This window comes from Pelodiscus sinensis, chromosome 3 (assembly GCF_049634645.1).
Source record: "Pelodiscus sinensis isolate JC-2024 chromosome 3, ASM4963464v1, whole genome shotgun sequence".
Classification (NCBI taxonomy): domain Eukaryota; kingdom Metazoa; phylum Chordata; order Testudines; family Trionychidae; genus Pelodiscus; species Pelodiscus sinensis.
Window position 1 is genome coordinate 185,113,965 of NC_134713.1, and position 27,678 is coordinate 185,141,642.

The 27,678-nt window shown below is 44.3% G+C and overlaps 1 protein-coding gene across 4 annotated transcripts in view; it reads left to right on the top strand.

Annotated features, from left to right (window-relative positions):
- WDPCP (WD repeat containing planar cell polarity effector) overlaps positions 1-27,678 on the top strand; it is a 259,086-nt gene that overhangs the window by 120,637 nt on the left and 110,771 nt on the right. For all 4 annotated transcript variants that reach the window (XM_075925595.1, XM_014569024.3, XM_075925597.1 and 1 more), the window contains 2 exons: positions 1,718-2,327; positions 20,219-20,407. In XM_075925595.1, the coding sequence (XP_075781710.1) occupies positions 1,718-2,327; positions 20,219-20,407 (799 nt within the window). The remainder of the gene's footprint in view (positions 1-1,717; positions 2,328-20,218; positions 20,408-27,678) is intronic.

The window sequence follows — 27,678 nt, forward strand, 5'->3', positions numbered from 1 at the left end:
TTGATTTAGGTTTCAACTCTTGTATTTTTATATTTTGAGTTCAGACTGAAAACACATTGTTCCATTTTTGTCCCCCTCCAGGCTTATGATCTGCTCAGTCAGCTAATCACGTTTATTATCCATCTTTTTTAACTGCTACTTGCAATGCTGCCTGACCTCAAAATAAGTTTTACTGACATTTCTGCCTTTAGGGCCTCCAAATTTTTTGGCAGGTCAGCAATACTAGAATGTAGTCTAAGGGGTTGCATGGGTGTAACAGTGGGCAGAGCTTGGCAGAATTTTCCTATTACTGTTTTATTTCAGCATGAACAAATACAAACAAGCTCATCCTTCTCTTTCTCCTAGGTGCACACATTTGCTAACCTGGTTCTCTGTCTTTAAGAGAATAAAGTAGGCTAATTATTTATCTACTGCCTAATTTCCCCATAGCATCTCTGCTCAGGTGCCATACAATACCACCCAGTATCTGTCAAACACCACTATTCTCTTCATCCCTTTACTGCACTTCCTGCCTTCCCATACCCCACATCCTTACAGTTATATATCTGTGGTCTTTGTATCATCCTGGTTTTGTGCTCTGCCTCTAGTTTATTCAACCTGCAATTTTGACAGCTAGTCCTCCTCCTTTGTTTTCATATAATCATTTACTCTTAATCTAAACCAGCTAGGTTTCATTCATACATCTCTCCTCATTGTGCATTAAATATCACAGAGTTTTGATGCAGATTGGTTCTACCACTTCTGTACAACCAACAGTGCCCATGCAGCATTTGCTCTTACCACATCCCACAGGAGCAATCACAAACATTTTGCTCTGGATATACAATGTAATTTTTAAATTGATTGTTTACAGTGAATAACCAGCAATTCTTGGCATTCAGTCAACAGCTCGTTTTCTTGTTTTCTTTTATGAATGAGACCAGTACATGAGCTATCGTCTCTCGTGTCTTCTGTTCTGCTCACCTCCTAAGTTCTCTGTGTAAACGAATAACGTTTGGATAGTTGTGTTATGTTTTTGATAAAGAGATTACGCCAAGTTGAACCTCGCTAGTCCGGAACTCTCTAATCCGGCAACATCTGTGGTCTAGCATGATTTTATTTAGCTTGATGTCCACCAGTGTTCCCTCTAAGCTGCGCGGCAGCACAGGACAGGGCTGATTAATCTGACTGGACGGGGCTGATTAAACTGGGTGGGCGGGGCTGTTTAATCACCCGTGAAGCTGTGCTGCCACGCAGCTTTGAGGGAACACTGATGTCCACTTATCATTGGTGTGGCCAAATTACCCATGTTCCTATAATGTTTGTTGACAGCCACCAGTCCTGGCTCTGTGTCCTGTGCTGTTGTTTAGCTCTAATTTACCCCTAAATTATTTTTCAGAGCCCAGTAAGCAATGGAAGTGTTGGTAATGTTGCTAGACAATATTTACCTTCTGTGTTACTACAAATTCTCTGGTTTGGCACCCAGTCAAGTCCCAAGGGTGCTGGATTGGAGTAGTTCAACCTCTAAATAAAAAGTTTAAAACTCTATTTATAAAATACGATCATTTGTTTAGTTATTAAACTGTGAGAGTAGGGTATGGCTTTTATATTCTGATTTGTTAGGATTTCATTAAATGTTTTTGTTTTGCAGAAACTGTATGGGGAGTTTCCTCCGAACCTGTAAAAAGGGGGCTGCATCATTATCAATGCCTATTAAAATATTCTGTTTTTTCCCCAGGTTTTGAGTTACGTCCATACAGAATGGGATCCGCTTGATGCTAGCTTTAGCACCACTCAGCCGTATCAAGTTCACACAGTGGAGCACTCCATCAGCACAGACAAAGAGCCCATGGCTGACAGCTGCCTCTATGAGTGGGTGAGGAAGAAATTTCAGTGCATGGCAGTCACCAGAATACCTCTCAGATCAAAGGCCATCAGTTGCTGCAGGAACATTACAGAAGACAAGCTGGTTCTGGGCTGTGAAGATTCTTCAGTCATTCTGTATGAAGCCCACCAGAGAGTGACTCTGTTAGCCCAGGCAGAACTATTGCCTGCTTTAATAAACTGCCACCCCAGCGGAGCAATATTTCTGATCGGCAGCTCTCAAGGGGAGCTGCAGCTCTTTGACACGGCCCTGTCCCCAATTAAAATGCAGCTTTTGGCAGAAGACTATTCACCTACGACAACTTTGCAATTCAGTAAGCGGTTTGATGTGTCTAGCAGCCTCATCCAGCTACAATGGGCAGCACCTCCTGCTGCATCTCCCAGGGACAACAGCATGGATGTTCATGACCTTCTGTTAATTCGGTTTGACAAAGGACCTTTAGGAGTTCTTCAGTTTAAACTTGGTAAGTCACTCAGCACATTACAGTGTCTAGGTAACACCTCTTCTTCACCAGCTTCTCCCATTGTGAAGGTTATTGCTCACTTTAGTCTCATAATTGCTAATGTTCCAGATCCATTTAATGTCCCCTCATACAGGGACTAACATAATGGAAACCTGGCCTGTGATGGGCTCCTAGGTACAACTGCAACAAAAATAGTTTTTCTGTTAAGTTATTTATGTCAGAAATACAAAATCATAACTCTTTCTGAGTGCTCACATGGGTCCTTTCCATTCTAGATGCTTTTGAATTGAAGAGAGAACTTTTTCCCATATTACTACCACTGGAGTGGCTTGTGCACCCTGCGAGCCCAGGGTATAAACGGGAGGAGCCATCCCAATCCCTCTCAGTTCCTTTTCACTGCCCATTGGTCGGCAGTCAAACTGTGTATCTGAGCTTCTCGTATTCTTTCCTGTTCACACTTTAGAAAAACTTTTTCTAGAGTTCTTTTATTTTATATATAGCATAATTGTGGTTTGTCTGGGTAACAGGAGAGGGATCATGTGAGGATTACCTGTTGTGTTCCCTCCCTCTGGGGTACCTGGCCACTGTTGGCAAACAGGATACGGGGCTAGATGGACTTTTGGTCTGATCCATGGCCATTCTTATGTTATAGTTTTAGTCAGGAGTACTCATTTATGAAAACAATCTTGGTTATCTTATTTTTCTTTGTGCATTTAGCTTGATCCCAGAGCATGCTTAAGTCTCTGGGATTTAAGCACTTTTCTGGCTACGAGAAGTGTGTGTCTGTCAGTGGGGGGGATATAAAGGAGACAGTTGCCCCAGGGCCCAATGATTCAAAGGGGCCCGATCTGTGGCAGCGGCCATACACCTGGGCTGTTTAAATTTCCACTGGAGTGCCACACGACAGCACACTTCATGTGGCCCTGAGGGTTGGGGGGGGGGGACTCATGGCACACTCTGGGCAGCACGGAGGGCTGGCTGCCGTAGCCCCACCCCTTCTGCCCAAAGTCCTGCCCCTCCCAAAAACATGGAGCTGAGGCCCTCCTACCTAGCCGAGGGGCCTGCGCAGGCTGTCGATGGCTCTGCCTATCAGAAATCCTCACTCCCACCATTTCAAGTGTTTGGGAGAAGGACCCCTATCTGTAAGGGTTTAAGACCAGGACTCAGAAGTTGAGGGAAGTTGGACTTTGAGATGGAAGCAGCTTTGCAACTCCATTTTGGAATCCAGTCACTTGCTATGTGGGGAAAATGACTCAACCGAAGTTGGCAGCATCCCGATGTTGACATTTGTAAAGAAGTGGCCAGAGAAGTTCAGAGCTCTTGGAAGTGGTAAGCTGCCTGGAAGCAAGAGGATCTTTAACAGGCTGCATTGGATGAAGCAGATTCAGTTGTTCAGGTGCCAGCAACAGTAGTCACGACTCATTGTGCTTCTTGGCTACAGTCATCAGACAGCTGAAGTCCACCAGACCATTGAGGACTTGCCCTTTGAGGGCTCAGATTTACTTCCTGAGAAGGCAGATGAAGCTTTGCAGTCTCTTAAAGATTCTAGGGCAATCATCCCGTTTTTCGGACATTTATACCCTAGGCCCTAAAGAGAAAGCAATTTCTGTCTACAGGTCCAGCAAAGGTAGCAAATTGTTTCTGCCTGATGAGGCAACTGGTTCAATCCAGGATATGTCATAAGTCTCAGAGGAAGAGACTTCTTCCTGCCACCTTCTATTACCTCCAAATAATCCATAACATCTAAGTCGTATTGACTCTTTAATTAAGGCCTGTAAACCATTTCCTCCAAATTCCTCCCTGGCACCAGGTAGCCCCACAGGTTGCTAGGATTCACATTACAACAGATTGATAGGTTGTAAGCATGGTTCACCTGGGATATACTCAGCAATTCATACACTCCCCATCCCTTTCAGGGACAGTTCTCACAACACTGTACTGAGTCAAGAAGTTCAGTGATGTTGCAGGAAGGGGTAACAAGGGACCTGGGAGAATGGATTCAGTTCCCATTATTTTCTCATGCCACGGTCCAGAAGAGATCTGTGAAACCTCAGCAGATTTGTAAAGAAGATAAGCTTCCTGTGGCAATCCTGGCATCTATTACCCCATCCCTTGACCCCAATGGCTGGTTTGCTGCCCTTGACTTAAAGGATGTCAACTTCCCTGTGGCAAATTCACCAGAGCCACAGTTAGATTAAGATTTGTTGGAGCAAATATTCACTATTAGGTTACAGTCCTTCCCTTTGGCCTGTCCTCTGCCCCTCAAAGTCTTCACAACATTCAAGACAGTGGTTGTAGCACATCCCAGGATGGCAGTAGTCCAGGAGTACCCACATTTGGACAACTCATAAATGAAATGTCATTCCAGACATCAAGTAATAGTGGCTATCGAAGAGCACATGTTCCTCTTTTGCTTATTGGGCCTGTCAATCAAGGACATGTCAGTTCTTCTCCCTGTATAGCAAGTCAAATTCATAGGAATTGTTCTCAACCAAAACTCTAAGGTGAAGTTTAGTGTGCTGAATCATGTATGTATAAGATGCGATGTGATGTAGACATTTCAGACAATTCTTCATGATCATATGAAGATATATCTGGAAGCCTTTTCATAGGTCCTGTATTGCCTGAAACCTACTCTGTGGTAAAGATGATCTTGTTATGCAGAGGTGGTTGAAGTCTGTCTACCATCTCTCTCTGGACTGGCAGATTCACTTACTGTAAGTGTTTTGTCGTCCCTGGACTGGTGGATGTATCCTGCCAATATATGTAATGGGATTCCTGTTGTCCATGACCATAGTCATGGAGGCTTCCTCTCTCGGCTGGCAGGGAGCTCATTTAGAGGCCTTTCAGACACAAGATCTCTGATCAAATCAGAATCTCTCCCTCCACATCAGTATTTGAGAACTCGACCTATCTAGCCTAGCCTTTCAAGTGTTTATTCCTCACACCCGTAAGGGTGCATGTAGATAACAGTGTTCTGTTTAAATAAGCAGGAAGGCGACAGGTCAGATCCCTGTGTCAAGAGAAAATGAACTTTCGTGTTCCTGCATCAGGAACAAGATTACACTCAAAGCATCTCAGAATGGTATGGCAGATCATTTAGTAAAGATGTGAATGTGATCACTTGGACCTGATATAGAAAGTCTATTTTTCAGATTTGAGTGATAGCAAAAATAGACCGATTCACTATGCAACATAACAGGAGCAGGTCACAGTCCAGAGTCTGTGCCAGATGCCTTCCTTCTGTCCTGGAAGGGGAAACGTCTTTACACTTTTCCTCCAGTCTCTATGGTGATTGTGTTGAGAGCTTTGAACAAACTCAAACATGATCACTCCATCTTAATTTTGATAGCCCTAGTCAGACCCCATCACCATTCATTTTCAGACCTGATTAGCCTTTCAGAACCATACTTCTCCGGAAGTTTGGGGCATCGTTTTGTAGACCACAGCCAGACTCTAAGTCCCAGCCCTCTTGGCTGACACCAGACTGTTCAGATGATCAGTGGTTAACTCCCCAGGCATCTGTCTGTTTCCTTGGAATGCAAAAATTTTCTTTTAAATATCAGAAAACCTCTGGCAGGTATATTTACATCAAGAAATGGAAGAGGTTGTTGGTGATCCCAGAAGAAAGATACCTACTCCTCACAGGCTCTTCTCATTTGAATTTGGATTACCTTCTTCTTGTAAAGGAAACAAAACTTTCAGTCCATTTCCTGAGGATTCATTGGGCAGCTGTCTCTAGATTCCAGCCTCTTGTACTGGGAAGATCTGTTTTTTTCAACTCTCTTTTGGCTTTTGAAAGGTTTGGACTGGGTTATCTGATTTATTAGGGACTCAACACCATCCTGAGACCTAAATTTGTTTTTTGTGGTTTTAATGGGCTCCCCGCTTTGAGTCTATAGCGACATGCTCATTTTCTCATCTCTTTAATGAAAGTAACATTCAGGCAGGAGGGTAGCAGAGGTTCAGGCTATGATGGGTGACCCTGCTAAGACAGAGCTTGATAAAGTTAATATGAACCCACAACTCAAGTGTGTCCAATTTCCATCTAAATCACCTGTCTACTTAGCAACTCTTTTCCATAGAATTTACTCTCACAAAGGTGAGGAAAAACTTCAGACTTTAAACATTCATAGGGTGTTCGCTTTCACCAGAACAGGACTGACTGTTTTAGAATGTCTCTACACTTAGTTGTCTCTTTTGCTGACAGGATGAAGGACAACATGTCACTTCACAGAAGATTTCTTCCTAAAGCTCCTCCTGTATACATCTGTGCTCAATATTGTTATAGTTCTACTATCTCCATGAGTTTTAACACACTTTATGACAGTACAACCACTGCCAGTGACTTTTTCGGGTCACATTCACATCAGTGACTTTTGCAAGGTAGTGGCTTGGTTCATAGGTTCATTGCCCATTGTGTTTTCTCTCAGAACTCAGGAGATTATTTCTAGATTTGAGAGCACGGTGTTGCAGTACTTGCTCCAGTAGACTCCAATTCCCTTCTTCATCTGCAACTGCTTATGAGTCACCCAGAATGAATGGACACATGCAAGAACTCAGAATAAAAAGTTGTTCTTTGAGATGTTCTGTGCATGTCCATTCCATGACCCACCCTCCTTCCCCTCTGCATTGGAATCACAACATATACTTGCTTCCAGTGTGAAGGAACTGAAAGGGTGGTTCCCTCAGCTAGCAACATGGGTATGCAGCAAGTGCATATAATGCCTCAACAGCTTATTAAATTTACAGATGATACCAAGTTGGGAGGGGTTCAAACTGCTTTGGAGGATAGGGTCATAATTCAAAATGATCGGAACAAATTGAACAAATGGTCTGAGGTAAATAGGATGAAGTTTAATAAGGACAAATGCAAAGTACTCCACTTAGGAAGGAACAATCAGTTTCACACATACAGAATAGGAAGTTAATGTCTAGGAAGGAGTACAGCAGAAAGGAATCTAGGGGTCATAATGGACCACAAGCTAAAGATGAGTCAACAGTGTGACGCTGTTGCAAAAAAAGCAAACATGATTCTGGGATGCATTAACAGGAGTGTTGTGAGCAAGACACAAGAAGTCATTCTTCCACTCTACTCTGAGCTGAGTAGGAGTATTGTGTCCAGTTCTGGGCACCATTTTTCAAGAAAGATGTGGAAAAATTGGAGAAGGTCCAAAGAAGAGCAACAAGAATGATTAAAGGTCTAGAGAACATGAGCTCTGAGGAAAGACTAAAAGAATTGGGCTTGTTTAGTTTAGAAAAGAGAAGACTGAGAAGGGACATGATAGCAGTTTTCAAGTACCTAGAAAAGTGTTACAAGGAGGAGGGAGAAAAACTGTTCTTCTTGTCCTCTGTGGATAGGACAAGAAGCAATGGGCTTAAACTGCAGCAAGGGAGGTTTAAGTTGGACATTAGGAAAAACTTCCTAATTGTCAGGATGGTTAAACACTGGAAAAATTGCCTTGGGAGGTTGTGGAATCCCCATCACGGGAGATATTTAAGAGCAGTAAATGGATATCTATCAGGGATGGTCTAGATCAGCCATGTCCAAAGTCCGGCCCGCGGGCCAATTGCGGCCCGTGTTCCGGTTTAATACGGCCCCACAGGTAATTTGGCAATATCTATCTTTTATGGCCCCCAACGAATCCATATGTATTGAGATGAATACATTGTAAAATCTCAGTTAATGTCAGTTGGTCTAAATCAGTTATAAATATATTTGGACACAACATATACACTTGGTGTTATGTTCCTGTTCATATTTTTTGAACTTAAAAGTTGACAGACAACCTTTATTACCAATAATATGTAATGTACTTTACAATGTTCCTGACATATATTTCAGCTTCCTGGATTTTTTTTTCATCTGGCCTTCAGATATGAAAGGCAGAGTGATTTAACACCTGTTTAGATTGGTCATCCATGTGACGAAATGAAAAGTATGCCGTTTGCAATAAACTTTGCATAAAATAGTTAATTTGCATTTAATTTTAATGGTTCAAAGAATGTCAGGCAAAATGGTCGGCCCTCACGCATGTTCACTTCATCAAATCTGGCCCTCTTTGAAAAAAGTTTGGACACCCCTGGTCTAGATGGTACTGGGTCCTGCTGTGAGGGCATGGGACTGGACTCAATGACCTCTCAAGGTCCCTTCCAGTTCTACGATTCTATGATTCTATAGTTACTGCTATGGGGAAAAAATTCTCCAGTGATGCATATGCACCTGCCATGGAATGGACATGTGCAACACATCCTGAAGAATAACCATTTTTATAGAATGACTATTCACACTAAAAGTGTAGATCCCATGAATGGATGTGTGTCTATAGGGGTGTGTGCACACGCATGTGTGTGTGTCCCTCCCTCCTGATGGATATTTGTCAAATTGTGCATCCCACATTTGGTCTGCAGCAGGTTGAGCAGTGAGGTGATATCTACTACGACTCTGTTTAATGTTCTTCCTGACTCCAGCACATGTGGTATCCCATTTCCTTTATTCAGAACTCCTCATACGAGGCAAATGCTTTTGTATAATTTAGGGCAGGAGAAAATTAACATATTTGGATTTGTGAACTGAGGTAGAAGTAGTAAAAATAATATTTAGAATTTATAGCATTTTTCATCTGTAGAGCACAAGAGTTCTGTACAAAGACAAAGAAGCATTATTAGCCTCATGGAGGTTAAAAGTGGAGGAAATGAGGCACAGAGATGCTAAATGACTTTTCAAAGTTATGCTGCAAGTCAAGGGACGATGCAGGAATAGAGCCCTGTAGAGATCTAATTTTCCTCTCACACCTAGGAGAATCAGGATTGACACCACTCAAGAGAGTATAAAGTGAAGGTAAGTGAGAGGAAAATCAAGCTTAAGTCTCTTGACCTCCAGTTCAATACTTTGTATAAAGAGACAGTCCTGCGCCAGAGAGCCATGTTGGATGTAATGCCACTAGGAAATTTCAGCATTTTCCCCCGCTGCTTGTCCAACAAGGTGAAGGTGCAGTAATATAGGCACCTACCACATTAGGAGGCAGCGGAGTGGTGGTTTTGTATGTACATTTTAATTGCCATGTAAATCCCTAGTGCAGTGGTCCCCAAACTTTTTGGCATCAGGCCCCCCTTTTTGATTTTTGAAAAACCCTCACACCCCCTCCCCCCCAAAAAAGCAGCAAAACTTGTTGAGCAAAAAAAAAAAAAAAAAGAACTGAGCGGGGCAGCAAAACTTGATGGGGGGGGGGGGGGCGGCTGAGTCACCTCACGCCCCCCCCCCCTGGAATTTCTTCATGCCCCCCAGGGGGGCACATCCTCCAGTTTGGGAACCCATGCCCTAGTGAGATCACAACAAACTCCAGCTGTCTTTTTTAATTAGGTGGCAGTGAGAGCTAGATGGGATTTTCAGTGCCTAACTTCTAGGCACCCTTCTGCCAAATGGCATTCTGAGTCCTGAGTTAGGGGCCCTAGCTCTCTCCACAGTGAATGGAGAGAGTCCCTTGCCTAAGAAAGGCATCTTCAGCAACCTGAGGGAGGAGCTGCCTAAACTAGCCAGGAGTGAAAGGCAGAGGAAAGGGGTAGGGCTTAGTGTTCAGTGGCCTAATGCTTACTGATCTGGGCCTGAGCCACATGTTTGACAGGGCATATACACGTAGGATCCCCAGCTGCAAGCCTTCCCTTGGAGGTAGGTCCTAAAACTATTTAAATAGCCTATGCCCTTTCTCACAGACACCGAGAGCAAGAGAAAGACAGACAGATGGATATGCCCTCACATAGGCCCTAGTCCAGTGACTGGGGCATTTATGTAAAATACGGGAGACCTAAGTTCAAATCCCTCCTTTGCCCGATCTGAGCAGGGTCTTAAACCCTCAACCCAAATGAGTGCCCCAACTACTGGGCTGTTGGGTATTTCTGCATCACATAGACATGTGGGTGCACACGCATACATCCCAGGCTGCCTGTAAGTTTGCTGTGAAAACACTTACAGGATTGGGACCTTCAGGAAAGATAGATAGGGAAAGGTCTAATTTGGGAAGGCTGCCATGACATAGGCATGAGCTAAGTCTCTCATCAGTGCTGTGATGTAGCATAACTTTGTGCATGCCCTACTGGCAGAAACATAGGCACCTTCCATGTTAGGAGGCAGCACAGTGGTGGTTTTGAGAATGTCAGTGGCATCTGAATGTTGGACATAGGCCCCTGAAGAGACAGTTAGGTGCCTAAATATGTTTGTGGCTCTAGACCTGAATTTGTTGACAAGTCTGTCAATTGTATATCTTTTCCTCAATGATATTCAAGTAACCTTTTATAAAGAAAAAAACTTCTGATTAAAGAAAGTCCAGGTCTACACTACGAGAGAAAGTTGACCTAAGATACACAAATCTATCTACAAGAATAACATAGTTGCAGTCAGTGTACCTTAAGTCAAATTTCTGTGGCATCCCCACTGCAGGAGGTCAATGGGAGAAATTTTCTCTCATCGACTTCCCTTACTCCTTGTGACCTGGTAGAGTGCGGTGGTCAACAAAGCACTATCAGTGGTTGATTTAGCGGGTCCTTACTAGACCCGCTAAATCAAACCCTGGAAGATCGATCTCTAGAGTGTCGCTCTCAGGATAAAAAGTCTCAGATGGGTAGCTGTGACATTGCGTAACTGTAAAAACAATTAGTAGTCCTGTGGCACCTTAGAGACTAACAAAAATTAAGTGAAGACAAGCCCTAAAAGACTAGACTAAAAGTGATTCAGATAACACAGTCTTCAAGGTCTAACTACACATTGGTAAACTGATATTGTTTAGCTTTAGCAAGAAGCAAAATATCAGATTTAGCCATGCTTTTATTGATTGAAAAGAGCTAACCTGTTTGTCACTTTTATCCAAAAATACTATTAAAAAAATGTTTATCGAGTGCCATTTATTATCCAATAGTGCAGCTCCACCGTGTCCAATATGGCTTAGCAGTTGTAAAGCACCAGACAGAACACTAATTAAAGCGGCTGTTTGATGTTTTTATGCATGTCATCCATTTAAAAAATAAACCTCTAAATTACCTGGTTACCTGTCAGACAGAAGGCACTCTGCTCATGTGTACCTTGCTTTTCTTTCAGTCCTCCCTTGTGGAGTCTACTCACGACAGCTTTCCAGAAAGCACTGCTCTCCCTTACCTAGCTCTAGCACATTTATGTTTTTATTAAGGCAAACAGACTCTCAGTGCAGGGACTTAGAGGCCTTTCTGCTAATTGCCAGTTAGTAAACTTAATTGGACTGCTTCCCTGGGCACTGTTCCTAAATCAATTAGGCAATGAGTTGGCTCTCACCTCTTTTTCCCAAAGTAGGTCACTTGGAAGCGTACCACCCAAGAGAAGTCAAGCATCCAAATGGGAAGATGGTGACCTCCACAGTTGAAAGTTATCACATTTTAAAATTCATTGTGTAAATTACCATACAATCTCTTCTACACAGAAGACCATGTTTTCTTCATCCATAGCCAGTGATGCACATCAGAATATAAAGTCCCCTCTTGCTTCAGTATTGATTGTAGCTTTCTGTCTGCTTGCCACATTAACAAGGTGAAATACTGTTCTGAATAGTCAGTCCTCATTGCTGAGATCTGCAATTTTTGGGGCTCTGTTAATTAATATTTAGTACACATACACATTATATAAAAATACATTAGAGGCATGTGATGGAAAAAACAGACATTCAGCACTGAAAGGTGAAAACTCTCATTAACTCGCTGTGTTGTGCTTATGTGGTATAGCTAATGTACTGTGTTAGGACACATTGCTGATGGCAGGTTCCCAGTAGTAAAATACCCAGTCTATATATAGCAGGGTATTTTAAAGATGGAGTTGTAGTTTCTGACACTGCATCCATGCTTGAAGTTACATCTGTACATAAGTACCTTGCTGAATCAATGTCTATAATAAGAATTTGGCTCCTAATATCTGTATATAGGGCACTATGGATATTGCAGGTTTTTTGTATGTGTTTGCTAGAATCAGCAGATCTATACAAAAAGAATAAAGTTTCAGGGTGATAGTGCATATTTGATCTGGTATAGATATCACTCTCTTCTCAGAGTAATTTGTGCTTTTGATTTGCTATAAAGATCTAAATTTATGGCCTTTATACAATTCTGGGTTTTTTTTATTCTACCACCAGATATTGCATCCCATCCTATGATTTTAACCCTTGCAGGGCAGGTGATCATTCTGCATTAACTTAATCATCAAAGAGAGATTTTCATTATCAGGGTACTCTCCCGGGAAAGCTTAACCAAGTAGCTCACATGTGTGAAACCACACAGCATAGATTTGCCAAGTAACTTTGTATTTCACTGTAGATGGTGTCTACTTTTTTTTTGGACCTGTGTAGTTCTGAAAATCAAGACCCTTGTTATAGCTAGTAATAATTTATCTCAAGACTTTCTGAACTGCTCCGGATGAACTGCTCCGGATGAAATAATTGCTAAGACCATGTGCAAAATAGTTTTTACTTCCAGCTGCCACCACAGATATCTGGACAAATTTGAGAAGCCTCCAGTGCTCTGCCTAGCTAATTTAAATTCAGAAAAATAACAATACCAATCTTGCCCTAGTGTACTACATTATATTTCATAACATATAAACAATTATCTCCATCTTCCTTCAGTAATTAACATCAATATTACTTAGCTTGTGCAATACTTTAAAAACATACTATAAACACTAAAGAAGAAGGACTACCATAACAATTAGATAATATCATTACCAGAAATATGCATGTATACACCACATCAATGTAAAAACAGCAATTACACAGAGAACGTTTCCATACAGTAAATACAGTAATTCCTCATTTAACACTATAGATATGTTTCAGAAAATGATCGTGTTAAGTGAAAACGTGTTATGCGGGGTCAAATTTCCCATTGAAAATAATGGAAAAGGTGGGGGTTGTGTTTCAAGCAGTGGTGTCTGTTGGGACCGGGACATAAGGTTGAGGGAGAAAGGGGACTGGGTTACAGCAGGGAGGGGAGGTATTTTGCTCTGGGGAAGGGAAGGGAAGGAGAGGAGAGAGGAGGGGGATTGGGATGGGAGTATGCCCCTGTGACGGGTCTGCCGGGACCCGCACTGCATCCAGCAACGGGGGGTCGCCAGGGAACAGCGTGGCAAGCAGCAAACCCTTCGCCGCTTTGCAGGGAGGCGGAGGAAGCCCCTCGCAGCTACCAGCAATGGGCCAGCTGGGGAAACCCAGCCATTGGCCTGCAAGCAAGGACGGTGGAGAGAGGGCAAGGTGTCCAGTGAGGGGGAGTCAGCGGGGAACGGCGCGGCGAGCGGCGAACCCTCTGCCGCTTTGCAGGGAGGCAAGGGAAGCCCCGCACAGCCATTGGAAACAGGCCAGCTGGGGAAATCATGTTATTCCAGGGACGGTCATGTAATTCAAAAAACGTTCCCTAAAAAAAAAATCGTGCTATCGCAAAAACGTGTTAAGCAGGCACGTGTTATAAATGAGGAATTACTGTAACAGTGTAAAATGTAGTCTAGTAGGCAAGCACGTGTCCTTTAAATGATACTGAAAAAAATTAAAAATATCATTGTCTTACTCTCTCTAACAGACAGAGCCTTTCAAATGGTCTAGAAACATCAGACATGGCATACCAACCACTTGCTGGTCATTGACATCTGGCTATACCTGTTTTCCAGCTTTCCTGCCTCTTCGCTCTTGTATGCCTGTGCAAACTACACTCACAGTTGCATTTGAGGAAGTTTTGTGAGATATGGCATTCTGCAGCTTGTCTCTGCTCTTCTCCATTAGAAGAAAGTTCTCTTCTTACCTTTCTTTGAGTCTTTGACTGCAATTCTTAGGTTCTATTTTCTCTTTCCTACTGCTATGTTTTTCTTAAAATGAGAGTTGAGTGACAGTTATGGAACATCCGTGTAAATCTTCTGTTCCAGGCCAGGTGCGTGTTAGGAGGAGAACATAATAAGGAGGATGGGGCTGCCCTGGAGAGCTATAAATAAGAGACACCCCAAAGTAAAGAGCGAATGCAGAATCCAGAGTTCTGAGAGTGAGGCCTGATTTGCACTGGAAAGTTATATCACAATCGCTATATTGATGAAGGGTGTGAAAAAAACACCGTTCTGGCCTACATTGTTATGCCAATATAACCCCAAGTGTAGATGCAGTTATGTGGAAGGAAGAGGGCTTCTGCTGGGAATTGGTTATTCAAGTACCATCAGCGAGGCTCCTTCTGTCTACATTATGTGGCATAGGCTGTGTAGTACAGATGTACCCAGAGAAAAAGCCCAAATGAGCGCTCAGAGGGAAAGAAGAGCTGGGCTCAAGGCTTCAGTGAAGGGATGCCACTCAGAGAGGAAGCAGTAATAGTTCCCTTGTGAGCAATGCAACCAGATCAGGCTGGTAAAAGCAGAAGGCAGGGAGACAGTCTGGGGACTGCCTGCAATCATTCCCAGGCTGGAAAGTCACCCCCAGGAAGGGATGGAGGGAGAGACACCTGCTGATTCTCTGAGTCAGACAGCTGAAGCCTGCATTTCAGGGAGGACTGACGGCAGGGGGAGTGGATGAGCCTACTAGTGTCTCCAGCCAAGAACTAGAGCCAGGCCCGAATATGAAACAGGGCAGCGATCACCCAGCAAGAAGGAGTGGGTTGGAGCATAGTGAGAGATGCTGGAACTGTACTGGAGAACATGAGGGTAGTGAGGTGCCAGAGCACCTTTTTTATATATATTTATATTTTTATAAATATTTTTTATTATTTTTATATGTTTATATTTTATCATGTTCCCTCTTATTTGACTTCTTTCTATGGTAAACTAATCTTTTCAATAACTCTTCATGAGCTTTTCCATATCCATGCTTGCCTTCCTTCTCTAAACTTCCTGTAATTGAGATGTGATGACCAGTAATGTGCAGAGTACTCCCGATGATACTGTGCCACTGATTCACATAAAAGCATAACAATAGTTTCTTCCTTGCTTTTAGCCCCAATCCTTATTCACCCTCATATTTTCTTTGCTTTTCTAACCAGACCTGCACATTCAACAGAGGTCCCCATTGAGCTGTCTATGATTCTTAATGCCCTTTAGAGCCTTGTAAGGTGTATGAATTACTTGCATATTTTTCCTTCCAATATTCAGTACTCTGCATTAATGACATTGAATTTCATTTGCCATCGTGTTGCCCATTCACTTAGCTTAGTTATGTCCCTCTGAAGTGCTTCACAATCCTTTCTCTTCTTCACTCACCAAAATAATTGTGACATCTGCAAACTTTGCTCCTTCACAATACACCCTCCATTCCAGATCATTAATAAATATATTACACATGGGACAGAGAGGAACCTTGAAGCATCCCACTGTAAACCTTCTTCCATGATGAAAATTCACCATTCTTCTTTTGTGTGGCAATAGCAAAATTGACTAGTTAACAGCAAGGTCTGAAATCCATTTTGAGGAGTGCACATGTACAATACCTTCTAGATATGAAAAGATGGGGCACTTGTTCACAATGTGTTTGATAGTTTAAAGGTCTCCACATTCACGCTAGGGTGAATCCTTGATTCTCCATTTGTGCATCAGATGCACACATCTTCCATGTAATATCCCAATGTTGTGGATGGTCATCGGCTGTTTTCAGCCCAGCAAGAAACCAGGCAGTTCAATGGTGGGATGCTTGTTTACATCAGAGCTATCCCATTGCACCTACCAGGTGCCTTATGGGTTGAAGCTGGAGGACAAAAAAGTTTCTCGGGCTGCCCAGAATGGTTGGAGCGAGTGTGAAGATGGCGAACAAGGTTGTCGTGATGTGGTAGCTGTGGGTTACCAAGAGCTTTCTTGTACTCACATAATATTGCCACCTCTCACTAGATGGCTGGAGGAGAGATGTTAGCAACGAGTGGAACCAAGGCAGTGGAGTGGCAGTGGGAGTTAGGTGTCTCATAGCCTCACTTAACCAGAAATCAGTGAGATCCATATATGAACTTCTTCCCCAACATACTGCGTAGTACTCAGCTGTGGAATAAATTAAAGCATTCAAGCATTATAACCCTAGTCAGACCCTGGATGATATTGATTGCACAACTTTGTTTTATGATTCACCTGATTCAGATGTTGTTGATAGGTAAGGCTGCAATCGAGGGTGACTCCTAGACAGCAAAAGTTTGGATTTTGGGAGCTTGCCTTGCCATGAAAATTTACATTCAGCGTCCTCTTAGCTTCAGAATTACTGAGTTGGAAAGCTGATGATGTTGTAGCTGATGAGGTTGTTTTTAATATGTTGGGTTGGAGCAGCCAGCACCTGCAGACATTCTCTTGACTGTTTAATTCTACTCTTTGCTTTCTGTCTCCTGCCTGGTTTTTGATCCATGACAGTATTTCCCTCTCACTCCAAAGCAGGGTAGCTTCTTTAATAGTCTTTTGTGAGAGATGTTGACAAAAGCCTTTTGAAAGTCTAAATACATTCGTACTGTTTCTCCTTTATTCATTATGTTATTGATGTGTTCAAAGAACATTCATATATTAGAGAGACATGATTTCATTTGTAGAAACTGACCCTATCATTTCATGATCTTATAGGTGTTCATTATTTTATTTTCAATTGTCATTTCAATCAGCTGGCCACGTACAGATTTATGGCTTCCAGTATCCCCCATATCACCTCTCTAGCATTTTAAAAATACAGGCAGTCCCCGAGTTACGCGGATCCGACTTATGTCGGATCCGCAGTTACGAACGGGGATTTCTCGCCCCGGAGAACTAGAGCAGCGGGGCGCCTGGTCCCGCCGCCCGCCTTCTCCGGGGCGAGAAAAGCTGCTCCCCGTCTCCCTGGTCTGCTGGCTCCGCAAAGTGGCGGATCACCGGGGGCCGGACCCGCGGCCGCTTCCAGCTTATCTGGAAGCGGCGCGGGTACAGCCGGGTGCTCCGCCGCTTTGTTCAGCGTCTCCCTGGTCTGCAAACCAGGGAGACACTGAACAGAGCGGCGGAGCACCGCGCCGCTTCCAGCTAATCTGGAAGCGGCCGCGGGTCCGGCCCCGGGAGCAAAGCGGCGGATCACCAGGGGCTGGACCCGCGGCCGCTTCCAGCTGATCTGGAAGTGGCGCGGGTCCAGCCGGGTGCTCCGCCGCTTTGTTCAGCGTCTCCCTGGTCTGCAGACCAGGGAGATGCTGAGCAGAGCGGCGGAGGACCCGGGCCGGACCCACAGCGCTTTCAGCTGATCTGGAAGCCGCGGGTCCGCCCGGGTCCTCCGTGGCTTTGCTCAGCGTCTCCCTGGTCTGCAGACCAGGGAGATGCTGAGCAAAGCCGCGGAGGACCCAGGCCGGACCGCAGCGCTGATCTGGAAGCGCCACGGTTCGGCCCAGGTCCTCCGCAGCTTTGCTCCACGTCTCCCTGGTCTGCTGGGGGGGGGGGGGGGGACGCAGCTAGTGCCCCCCCCAGCAGACCAGGTAGACGTGGAGCAAAGCCGGGGGCCTGTGGTAGAGCAGGTGGGTCACTGCCGGTTGGTCCCGCAGCACCGCTCCTTGGCGCTACTGGACCAACCCGCTCTGCCCCAGGCATCCTGATTCAGCTGCTGATCAGTTTCAGCAGTGGCTGAATCAGGATGCCTGGGGCAGAGCAGCTGGGGTGCTGCTGGGTTGGTCCAGTAGCTCCGAGGAGCGGCCGTGCTACTGGACCAAGCCAGCAGCACCCGAGCTGCTCTGCCCCAGGCGTCCCAAAGTCAGCCGCTGCTGAAACTGACCAGCGGCTGACTACAGGAAGCCCGAGGCAGAGTTGCTCTGTCCTGGGCTTCCTGGAATCAGCTGCTGATCAGTTTCAGCAGCAGCTGACTTGGGGATGCCTGGTGTTCTTACCTTGAATCTGTATGTAAGTGGAACTGGTGTCCAGATTCAGCGGCTGTTGAAACTGATCAGTTTCAGCAGTGGCTGATGCCAGTTCCGACTTACATACAGATTCAACTTAAGAACAAACCTACAGTCCCTATCTTGTACGTAACCCGGGGACTGCCTGTACAGCATCTACCACTCTCCAATCTTCTGGAAAATGGGTGTTTTAATGCGAGATTGCATATTTTTGTTAGCAGTTCAGTCACTTCACACTTATGGTCCTTCAGAAGGGCTGGATTCATACCATCTTGTCCTGATGACATGCTGCTTTTAAATGCTGGTTTGCTCTAGCACCTCTTCTGGCACTGCAGCCTGGTTCATCATCCTACGGAGAAAGTGAAGTATCTGCAGGCTTTCTGCTTTCGATGTACAGGCAGTCCCCGAGTTACGCGGATCCGACTTATGTCGGATCTGCAGTTACGAACGGGGCCCTCTCCCTGGTCTCCAGCAGACCAAGGAGAGGAAGCAAAGCGGCGGAGCACGCGGGCAGCAGACAGCCCAGACACATCTGGGCTGTCCGCTGCCCGTGTGCTCCGCGGCTTTGCTCTGCTTTGCTCCCCGTCTCCCTGGTCTGCAGACCAGGGGGACGGGGAGCAAAGCGGCAGAACACGCGGGCAGCGGACAGCAAAGCGGACCAACCCAGCAGCACCCCAGCTGCTCTGCCCCAGGCGTCCCAAAGTCAGCCGCTGCTGAAACTGACCAGTGGCTGACTACAGGAAGCCCCTGCCCCGGGCTTTCTGGAATCAGCCGCTGATCAGTTTCAGCAGCAGCTGACTTGGGGATGCCTGGGGTTCTTAAGTTGAATCTGTATGTAAGTCAGAACTGGCGTCCAGATTCAGCTGCTGTTGAAACTGATCAGTTTCAGCAGCGGCTGAATCTGGATGCCAGTTCCGACTTACATACAGATTCAACTTAAGAACAAACCTACAGTCCCTATCTTGTACGTAACCCGGGGACTGCCTGTACTTTAAAAAAATTCTTATTGTTTTTTTACACTTTCAGCTATTTGCTCTTCAGAATCCATTTTGTTCCTTCTAATTTACCTCTTACATATTGCTGTTCCTTTGGGCCCCTGTTTACTGGCTTCACTAGGGTAAGATTTCCAAATATTGAAGGATTTCTGTTTAATTCACATAACCTTTCTAGAACCTTGCCATTGGCTTGCAGTTTACCATTTTAGTTCCCTCTTTGTTTGGTGGAATGCGTGCCTGAGTATCTGTTATTGTTTTTAAGTAATATCCATGCCACCTGTAAGGATTTTATTTCCTTTCTTTTTGATTTTAGGGGTTGTTTGACTAGCCATCTTATTTGACTGAATTCTCCCTTTCTAAAGTTTTTTTTTATCACGGTGTTGCCTTTTGCTTCTGAGCATGTTGAACCTAATTGTACTTTAGTCACTATTACTTAGTAGCTCAGCAATTGTAATTAACTCCTGTATGTTACTTAAGACTAAGCTGAAATAGCCTCTTTTGTGTGCTTTTGAACCAGCTGTTCTAAGAAGTAATCATTTTAAGTTAGCAAGAATCTCCTTCTCTAATCTTGGTGCAGCTGTGCCATTTGACCAGTTGTAGGTGAATGTAAAAACAGTTTAGGCTATTCTTTGCTTTCTGTTTTCTCCAACACTACCTCCTTACAACGGAAGAAGCATTGTAAAAATTAATTTATTAACATATGTGAGAAGTTCAGTTATTACTGTGATGAACACTATAGAAAGGCCTATAAATAATTTAAAATAAACAAATAATGTAAACCATTATGTAGTGCTGTTGTTGCTGGTAAGCATATGCCACATTCCCCGCCCCATATTTCACTTGAGTTTTCTGCGCAATGTAAAGCATATTGAGGCTAGATATGTTTAGATAAAAGGTGCTGTACAAATGCACAGTACAATATTGAAACATAAAGCTCATTTACTTGTTAAAACCTGAATTAATAAGGACCAACATTTTTATGGTAGAAAAACAGAAAATTATTGATCTACAATGTTATGGTGCTAGCCTTGGCTTTAATGTTTCCTATGACAGGTGTCATCACAAGAGGACAGCTGGGAGTTGTGGAACTCATCCACCAGTATGTTCGTTACGATGAGATATCCGAAGCGATTAGTGTCCTGAGCAGCATGAACTGGGACACTATGGGTCATCAGTGTTACATGAGCATGAGTGCCATTGTAAATCACCTTCTGAGACAGAAGCTGACACCAGAGAGAGAAGGTCAGAGTTTGGGTGTATTTCATCAATATTTATGCTTATAGTTTAAAATCTCTGCTTGAATTACTGGGATCATACAACTAGCTTTAAAAAGAAGGCTCAATATTTACTAGGTATAAATGACGCGTTGCTATTCTGCAATCAAACATCATTGTAAAGTCATTAAAGGTCATCATTCTAGAGATATTTTCAATAAGATTATACAAAAATATTAATTGTATTTTAATTCATATTAATGGAAGAAAGGTGTAAAAATACAGGGCTGGCCTTACCATGAGGCGAACTGAGGCAGCCACCTCAGGTGCCAGACTGTGGAGGGGTGCCACTAGGACCCAGAGTATAGAAAATTGTGTCTGCTGCTGGTGCATATGTATCCTCTCTGCTCTAGATGCACAGAGATGGTGGAGTGCTGTGCTGGAGGAAGGAGGGCGCAAGAGAAATAACAGGCAGGCAGGAAAAAGGTGGCATGGGGGCATCATTTGAGCTCCCCCCATCAGGTGCCAAAATGTTGTGGGCCAGCCCTGTAAAAATACATGCATTATGTAATATATACATATACCTAAATATATATTGCATGATATACATCATCTTTGTGATATGCCTATGATACTATATGATACAATAATTATTATACCTATGTGTATATGTATGCATGTATATTGTAATATTTATACACACACATTTGTATCTCTCTTATATTGAAATCAGTGACTAACATTGGTCAATACAGACTCAAATATGTATTTATATATTTTAAAATTTGGAAGCAGCACCCAATTAAGAAAGGGCATCATGACTGGAGGGCACAGGAGTTATTTAGTTCAATTTGGGAGTATTTGCAAAAAGGGCAGTCTTTCAATTCAGGAGTGGTTTGATAACCATTTTCATTCTCAGGCCATGTTTACACTAAACAGAAGATCGTCACTGCTGTAACTGATTTTCCAGAGTTCGATTTGGCGGATCTAGTTAAGACTCACTAAATTGAACTCAGAAGGCACCCCTGCCGGCTGCCAGTACTCCTGCTTGTGCAATGAGTATGTTAGCCCGAAACAGTTAGATCTATGATTTTACTGGTCAGAAGATGGGCTGTCTGCAGTATCCTACCCCCTCCGCATCTATCATCGGTGTTTAGTGTGGTTGAGACGCAGGCAGATTAAACAACAGGATCTTTATTAGATAACACAAATAAACGAACTAGGACACCCTGCAACATAACAATAGTGGCTCGGATGTTAGCATAGATGTTACCATAGGGGATGAACCCCAGAGCTCAGACCCTTACAATAGGGGAACAAGACAATAGAGAAGGACTATACTATGTCCTTCAGACACTTGGATGACACAGGAATGTCAGTAACTGGATTCCAGGAACCTCTGGAACAGGTAAGTGGACTTCTCTCAATCTTCTGTCCCATGCCATTCTGTGTGTCGTATGCAGACACTCTCTCTCTGGTTTTGTGTGTGGATGTAAGTTAAAGGGTCCCTTCTAGATGTTATCTCCCCTGGCTCTAGCTCTCAGCAAGGCTGGCTCACTGTGGGAGGTCTCTGTGCCCCACTGGGATGACCTGCTTGCACAGCATCCAAAGACACAGAGCCCTGTCAGAGTGACAGACGCTCCCCTATATGCTTTCCAGGTGCTGGGCAGATTTACTGTCATGTGGCACTCCCTGTTTCCTCCCTTTCCTCCGTCTTGGCACCAAAAGCCTGGAGAAGAAGGGGCACCAAGATGGAGGCCAGGTTGTCCTGCGGGGAAATGCAGAACAAGGTACGCTGCCTCCAGCTATGTAATTAACGTACCTGGAGTTACGTATCCTCATTTGATGTTCCCTACAAGTTTAGATCTGACCTCGGAGAGTAGTTATTAACGGTTCACAGTCATCCTGGAAAGGCATTACAAATGGGGTTCCACAGGGACCAGTTTTGGAACCAGTTCTGTTCAATATCTTCATGAACAATTTAGATATTGGCATAGAGAGTATGCTTATAAAGCTTGCAAATAATACCAAGTTGGGAGAAGTTGCAAGTGCTTTGGAGGATAGGATTATAATTCAAAATGATCTGGACAAACTGGAGAAATGGTCTGATGTAAATAAGATTAAATTCAACGAGAACAAATGCAAAGTGCTCCACTTAGGAAGGAACAATTAGTTTCACACATACAGCATGGAAAGTGACTGTCTAGGAAGGAGTACTCCAGAAAGGGATCTAGGGGTCATAGTGGACCACAAGCTAAATATGAGTCAACAGAGTGACACTACTACAAAAAAGGCAAACATCATTCTGGAATGCATTAACAGGAGTCATGTAAGCAAGACATGAGAAGTAATTCTTCTGCTCTACTCTGTGCTGGTTAGGCCTCAACTGTAGTTCCAGTCACCACATTTCAGAGATGTGGAGGAATTAGAGTAGGTCCAGAGCGGAGCAGCAAAAATTATTAAAGGTCTACAAAACATGACCTATGAACGAAGGCTGGAAGAATTAGGTTGGTTTAGTTTGGAAAAGAGAAGACTGAGAGGGGACATGATAGCAGTTTTAAAGTACCTATTATTTTTGATCTGAGGAAGTGGGTCTGGCCCACGAAAGCTCATCATCTAATAAACCATCTTGTTAGTCTTTAAAGTGCTACATTGTCCTGCATTTTGCTTCAACTACCCCAGACTAACACGGCTACATTTCTATCACTATTATAAGAGTGTTACAGGGAGGAGGGAGAAACATTATTCTTCTTAATCTCTGATGACAGGACAAGAAGCAATGGGCTTAAACTGCAGCAAGGGAGGTTTAGGTTGGACATTAGGAAAAACTTCCTAACTGTCAGGGTGGTTAAACACTGGAATAAATAGCCTAAGGTGGTTGTGGAGTCTCCATCACTGGAGATACTTAAGAGCAAGTTGGCTAGACATCTATCAGGAATGGGCAATAATTTTTGGTGGGGGGCCACTGCAAGATTTTGGAAAGTGGTCAAAGGCCGCACTTTTCTGTGCAGGAGGTGCAGGGTCTAGGATGGTGCAAAAGGGTGCACAGGGTAAGGGACTAGGGTGAAGGAGCTAGTGTGAAATCTGAGAGGGAGTTTGGGTGAAGGAAGGGGTTGTGAAGTGGATTGGGGATAGGGATGTAGGCTCAGGGAGGGGGTATGGGTTCAGGAGAGGATTCTGGCCTGGGGAAGAAGTATATGAGGGGGTACAGGGTCTGGGAGGGAGCTGTGACCTGGGGCAAGGGGTTTTAGAGGGTTTGAATGGTGACCTGGGGAAAGGAGTTGGGGTGCAGGAGGGGCAGAGGTGCCAGAGGCAGGCTTTGGCTGGGAGGCGCTTACCTAAGTATCTCCCAGATAGCAGCCCTGAAGCACTCCCAAGGCAGGCTGGGCTCCCTGCCTGCTGCAGCCCCCAGACTGCTTAAAACTGCAGACTGCTCCCTAGATGTGGCTCTCAGCTCCAGGAGGGGGAGAGCCTTGCACTGTCCCATGCCCCAGGCCAATCTCTCAGCTCTTACTGGCTGGTTATTTCTAGCCAATAGGACAGGGGTGGCCAACTCATGGCTTGAGTCCCGCGGCTCTGAAAGGGGCAACATGTTTCTGTCTGAAAGAGACAAAGTTGTGGCGTTCCATGCAGAGTTCAAAATGGCCGCTTTCAGAATGGTCACCTTAAACTGGCAATGCCTGCTCTTAAAAAAAAAATGGTTTTTGTTCAATCAAACACGTCGGGGCTTTTTTTTTTTTTTTTTCTGAACAACTTTTTTCCCTCAGCTCTTTGCGCTGTATCCACCACTATTTTGGTTCTTCATCTGCAACGGGTTGGCTACCCCTGCAGTAGGAGCTGAGGATTGGACTGGAGGCAGGACTATCACACGAAGCCTCCCTTTTCCTCCAGAGCACAAAGCCACATGGAGCAGCCCTGGTCTTAAATCAGCAGCTGCTGCATGCCTTAGGGTCCTGGCAGCATGTCTGCAGGCCAGAACCAGTGGCTTCTTGGACCGGATCTGGCCCATAAGAGGTAACTTGCCCACCCCTGATCTAGATGATGTGTGGTCTTGCCTTGAGTGCAAGGGACTGAACATAATGACTAGTTGAGGTCCCTTCTAGTTCTAGTATTATATTATTCTAAGAGCCATCTTTCCACAGTCCTTGTATCTCCTCCTAGCCCTCTCTGCACTGTAACCAACTTATCCCCTTACGGTGCCTCCTGACTTCCCCCACATGGAAGAATGAACTCAGCCTCATCTCTGCTAGATGCTGGTGTAATGGCTTCCCACTGAGTTGTATCCTGGAATGCAATAGACTCCAAAATTTAGAGTGAGCAGGTGTCATGCTATGGCCCAGCAAGAATACAACTGTGTAACAGGCTCATCTTTATGGGAAGAAAGGCTGGGGCTAGTGGATGTGGTGATCATAGATCTTAGAAAAATTGTAAGCTGCCCAGCTTGCTCTCAAACCATCGTTGGACAATCCTGTTCTACCGCATGAGATGCAAGTGAGATTTCCATAAAGTCCCCTCCACAAATGTACAGCACTAAAATCTTCTCTTAATGGGCACTTGTAAAGTAACCAGTGGAAAAAAAAAGGTTGCTCTTGAAACTTATGAAAATATGCACATTCTAAATAGATGTCTGTGTATTTTCTCCCCATGTAGCAGCCTAATGCTGTCTTATGACAGACAGACTTTTATTCCAGCGTGGATTTATTCTATATGAATCTAACAAATTTGACATGGTAATTTGTTTTATTTTTATTAGTGGAACCCAGTGAGCCCTTTTATTTGTAGCAGTGTGGCGGTTATCTTTGAGATCTCTATTTCTGCCTCCAACATCAAGCTGGGCTCTCTAATGAATCTATAACTGTGCTAGTAGTTACCCATATTCCACGTAGGCTGCCACATTTCAGAAGTACAAAACATGCTGTCAGGAAAACAGCAATAGCAAGAGAGTATGGGTTGTTTTTGCAATAGCATTTCTGTATTCAATTTTAATCTAAATTGACTGCTGCTTTGAAAGAAAACACCTTTAAAGTTCATCTTATCTGACTGTTTAGATTTAAGATAATGCAAAACCTAATTTACTAACACCTTGCCTATGTTTATAAGGCTGCATTATTAGAACATTTAGTGCTATCAAACCTAATACAATAAAATGTAAGCAAGCATACAATTAAAAAGCCATTATCAGTAAATACAGAAATGGCTAGTTCAAACAAATGTTAATAGCAGTAAATTGAGATTTTGTTTGCCTAATGAGACAGTGGGTTGGGAGTACTCTGTTTTAATGCAGACACAAAGCTCTAATTAATAATAGTGGGATTTGTACATCCATCTTAAAAGGAGAATCTGTTCCACTGTATCAAATTCTTTCAGTGATTTGAGAAAGATAGAGACTTTCATACATCATTTGGTCTACACTTAAAAACATATATATCACCCTGACTCCCAGGCAACAATCACATCATATAAAAAAATGCATAGAATCATAGAACACTAGAACCGGAAGGGACCTCATGAGGTCTTCAAATCCAGTCCCCTGCCTTCATGGCAGGACCAAGAACCATCTAGATCAGTGTTTCTCAGTGTGGTTCATAAAACCACTTTGAGAAACCTGTTAATTGGCCGCTCCGGCATATTTACTTAACGGCGCCGCAGCCAGAAATTGGCTCCGGTTCACCGTTTGAAGCCAAGGGAAGCCGGGGGGCTCCATGGATGCGGCATCGGTAAATAAACATGCCAGAGCGGACAATTAGAAGGTTTCTCCAAGTGGTTTTGCCAACCACGTTGAGAATCACTGATCTAGATCATCCCGGATAGATGCCTATCTTACCTGCTCTTAAATATCTTCAGTGATGGAGATTCCACAACCTCCTAAGGCAATTTATTCCAATTCTTAACCGCCCTGACAGTTAGGAATGTTTTCCTAATGTACAACCTAAACCTCCCTTGCTACAATTTAAGCCCATTGCTTCTTGACCTATCATCAGAGACTAAGGAGAATAATTTTTCTCCCTTCTCCTCATTTAGGTACTTGAAAACTGGTATCATGTCTCAATCTTCTCTTTTCCAGACTAAACAAACCCAGTTCTTTCAGTCTTCTCTCATATGCCATGTTTTCTAGACCTTTAATCATTTTTGTTGTTCTTCTCCAGACCCTCTCCGATTTCTCCACATCTTTCTTGAAATGTGGTGCCCAGAACCGGACACAATACTCCAATTGAGGCCTAATCAGCACAGAGTAGAGAGGAAGAATTTCTTCTTGTGTCTTGGTCACAACACTCCTGATAATGCATCCCAGAATGATGTTTACTTTTTTTACAACAGCGTCACACTGTTGACTCATATTTAGCTAGTGGTCCATTATGACCCTTAGAGCTCTTTCTACAGTACTCTTTCCTAGACAGTAACTTCCCACTCTGTGGCTGTGTCTACGTTGGCACCCCTTTCCGGAAAAGGGATGCTAATGTAGACTTCGGAATTGCAAATTCCGCGGGGGATTTAAATATCCCCGGCGGCATTTGCATTTACATGGCAGCCGCTTTTTTCCGGCTTGGGGATAAGTAGGAAATAAGAAATTAGGTATAATTAGGAAGTAGGAATAAGAGATCCTCTGGAAAAGGGCTTATTTTCCGGAGAATCACGTCTAGACTGGCGCTTTTCTCCGGCTTATCCCCAAGCCGGAAAAAAGCGGCAGCCATGTAAATGCAAATGCCGCGGGGGATATTTAAATCCCCCATGGAATTTGCAATTCCGAAGTCTACATTAGCATCCCTTTTCCGGAAAGGGGTGCCAATGTAAACACAGCCTGTATGTGTGAAATGCATTGTTCCTTCCTAAGTGGAGTACTTTATTAAACTTCATTCTGTTTACCTTAAACCATTTCTCCAATGTGTCCAGATTACCGTATATACTCGAGTATAAGCCGAGTTTTTCAGCACAGTTTTTGTGCTGAAAAATGCCCCCCTCGGCTTATACTCGAGTCAGCCTCCTGCTCGTGGGCGGGCTAAGCGCGTCTCTGCCGCCGGCCGGGTCTAGACGCGTGAGCCCGGAGCTCCGGCCCCCCAGCCCCTGCCCTCCTGGCCCTTCCGGCCCCTGCCCTCCTGACCCTCTCAGCCCCCTTGTCCCCTTGTCCCCCCCAGCCCCTGTCTCCTCGTCCCCCCCAGCCCCTGCCCTCCTGGCCCTCCCGGCCCCTGCCCTCCTGACCCTCTCAGCCCCCCTGTCCCCTTGTCCCCCCCAGCCCCTGTCTCCTTGGCCCCCCAGCCCCTGCCCTCCTGGCCCCCCAACCCCTGCCTGCCCGGCACCATG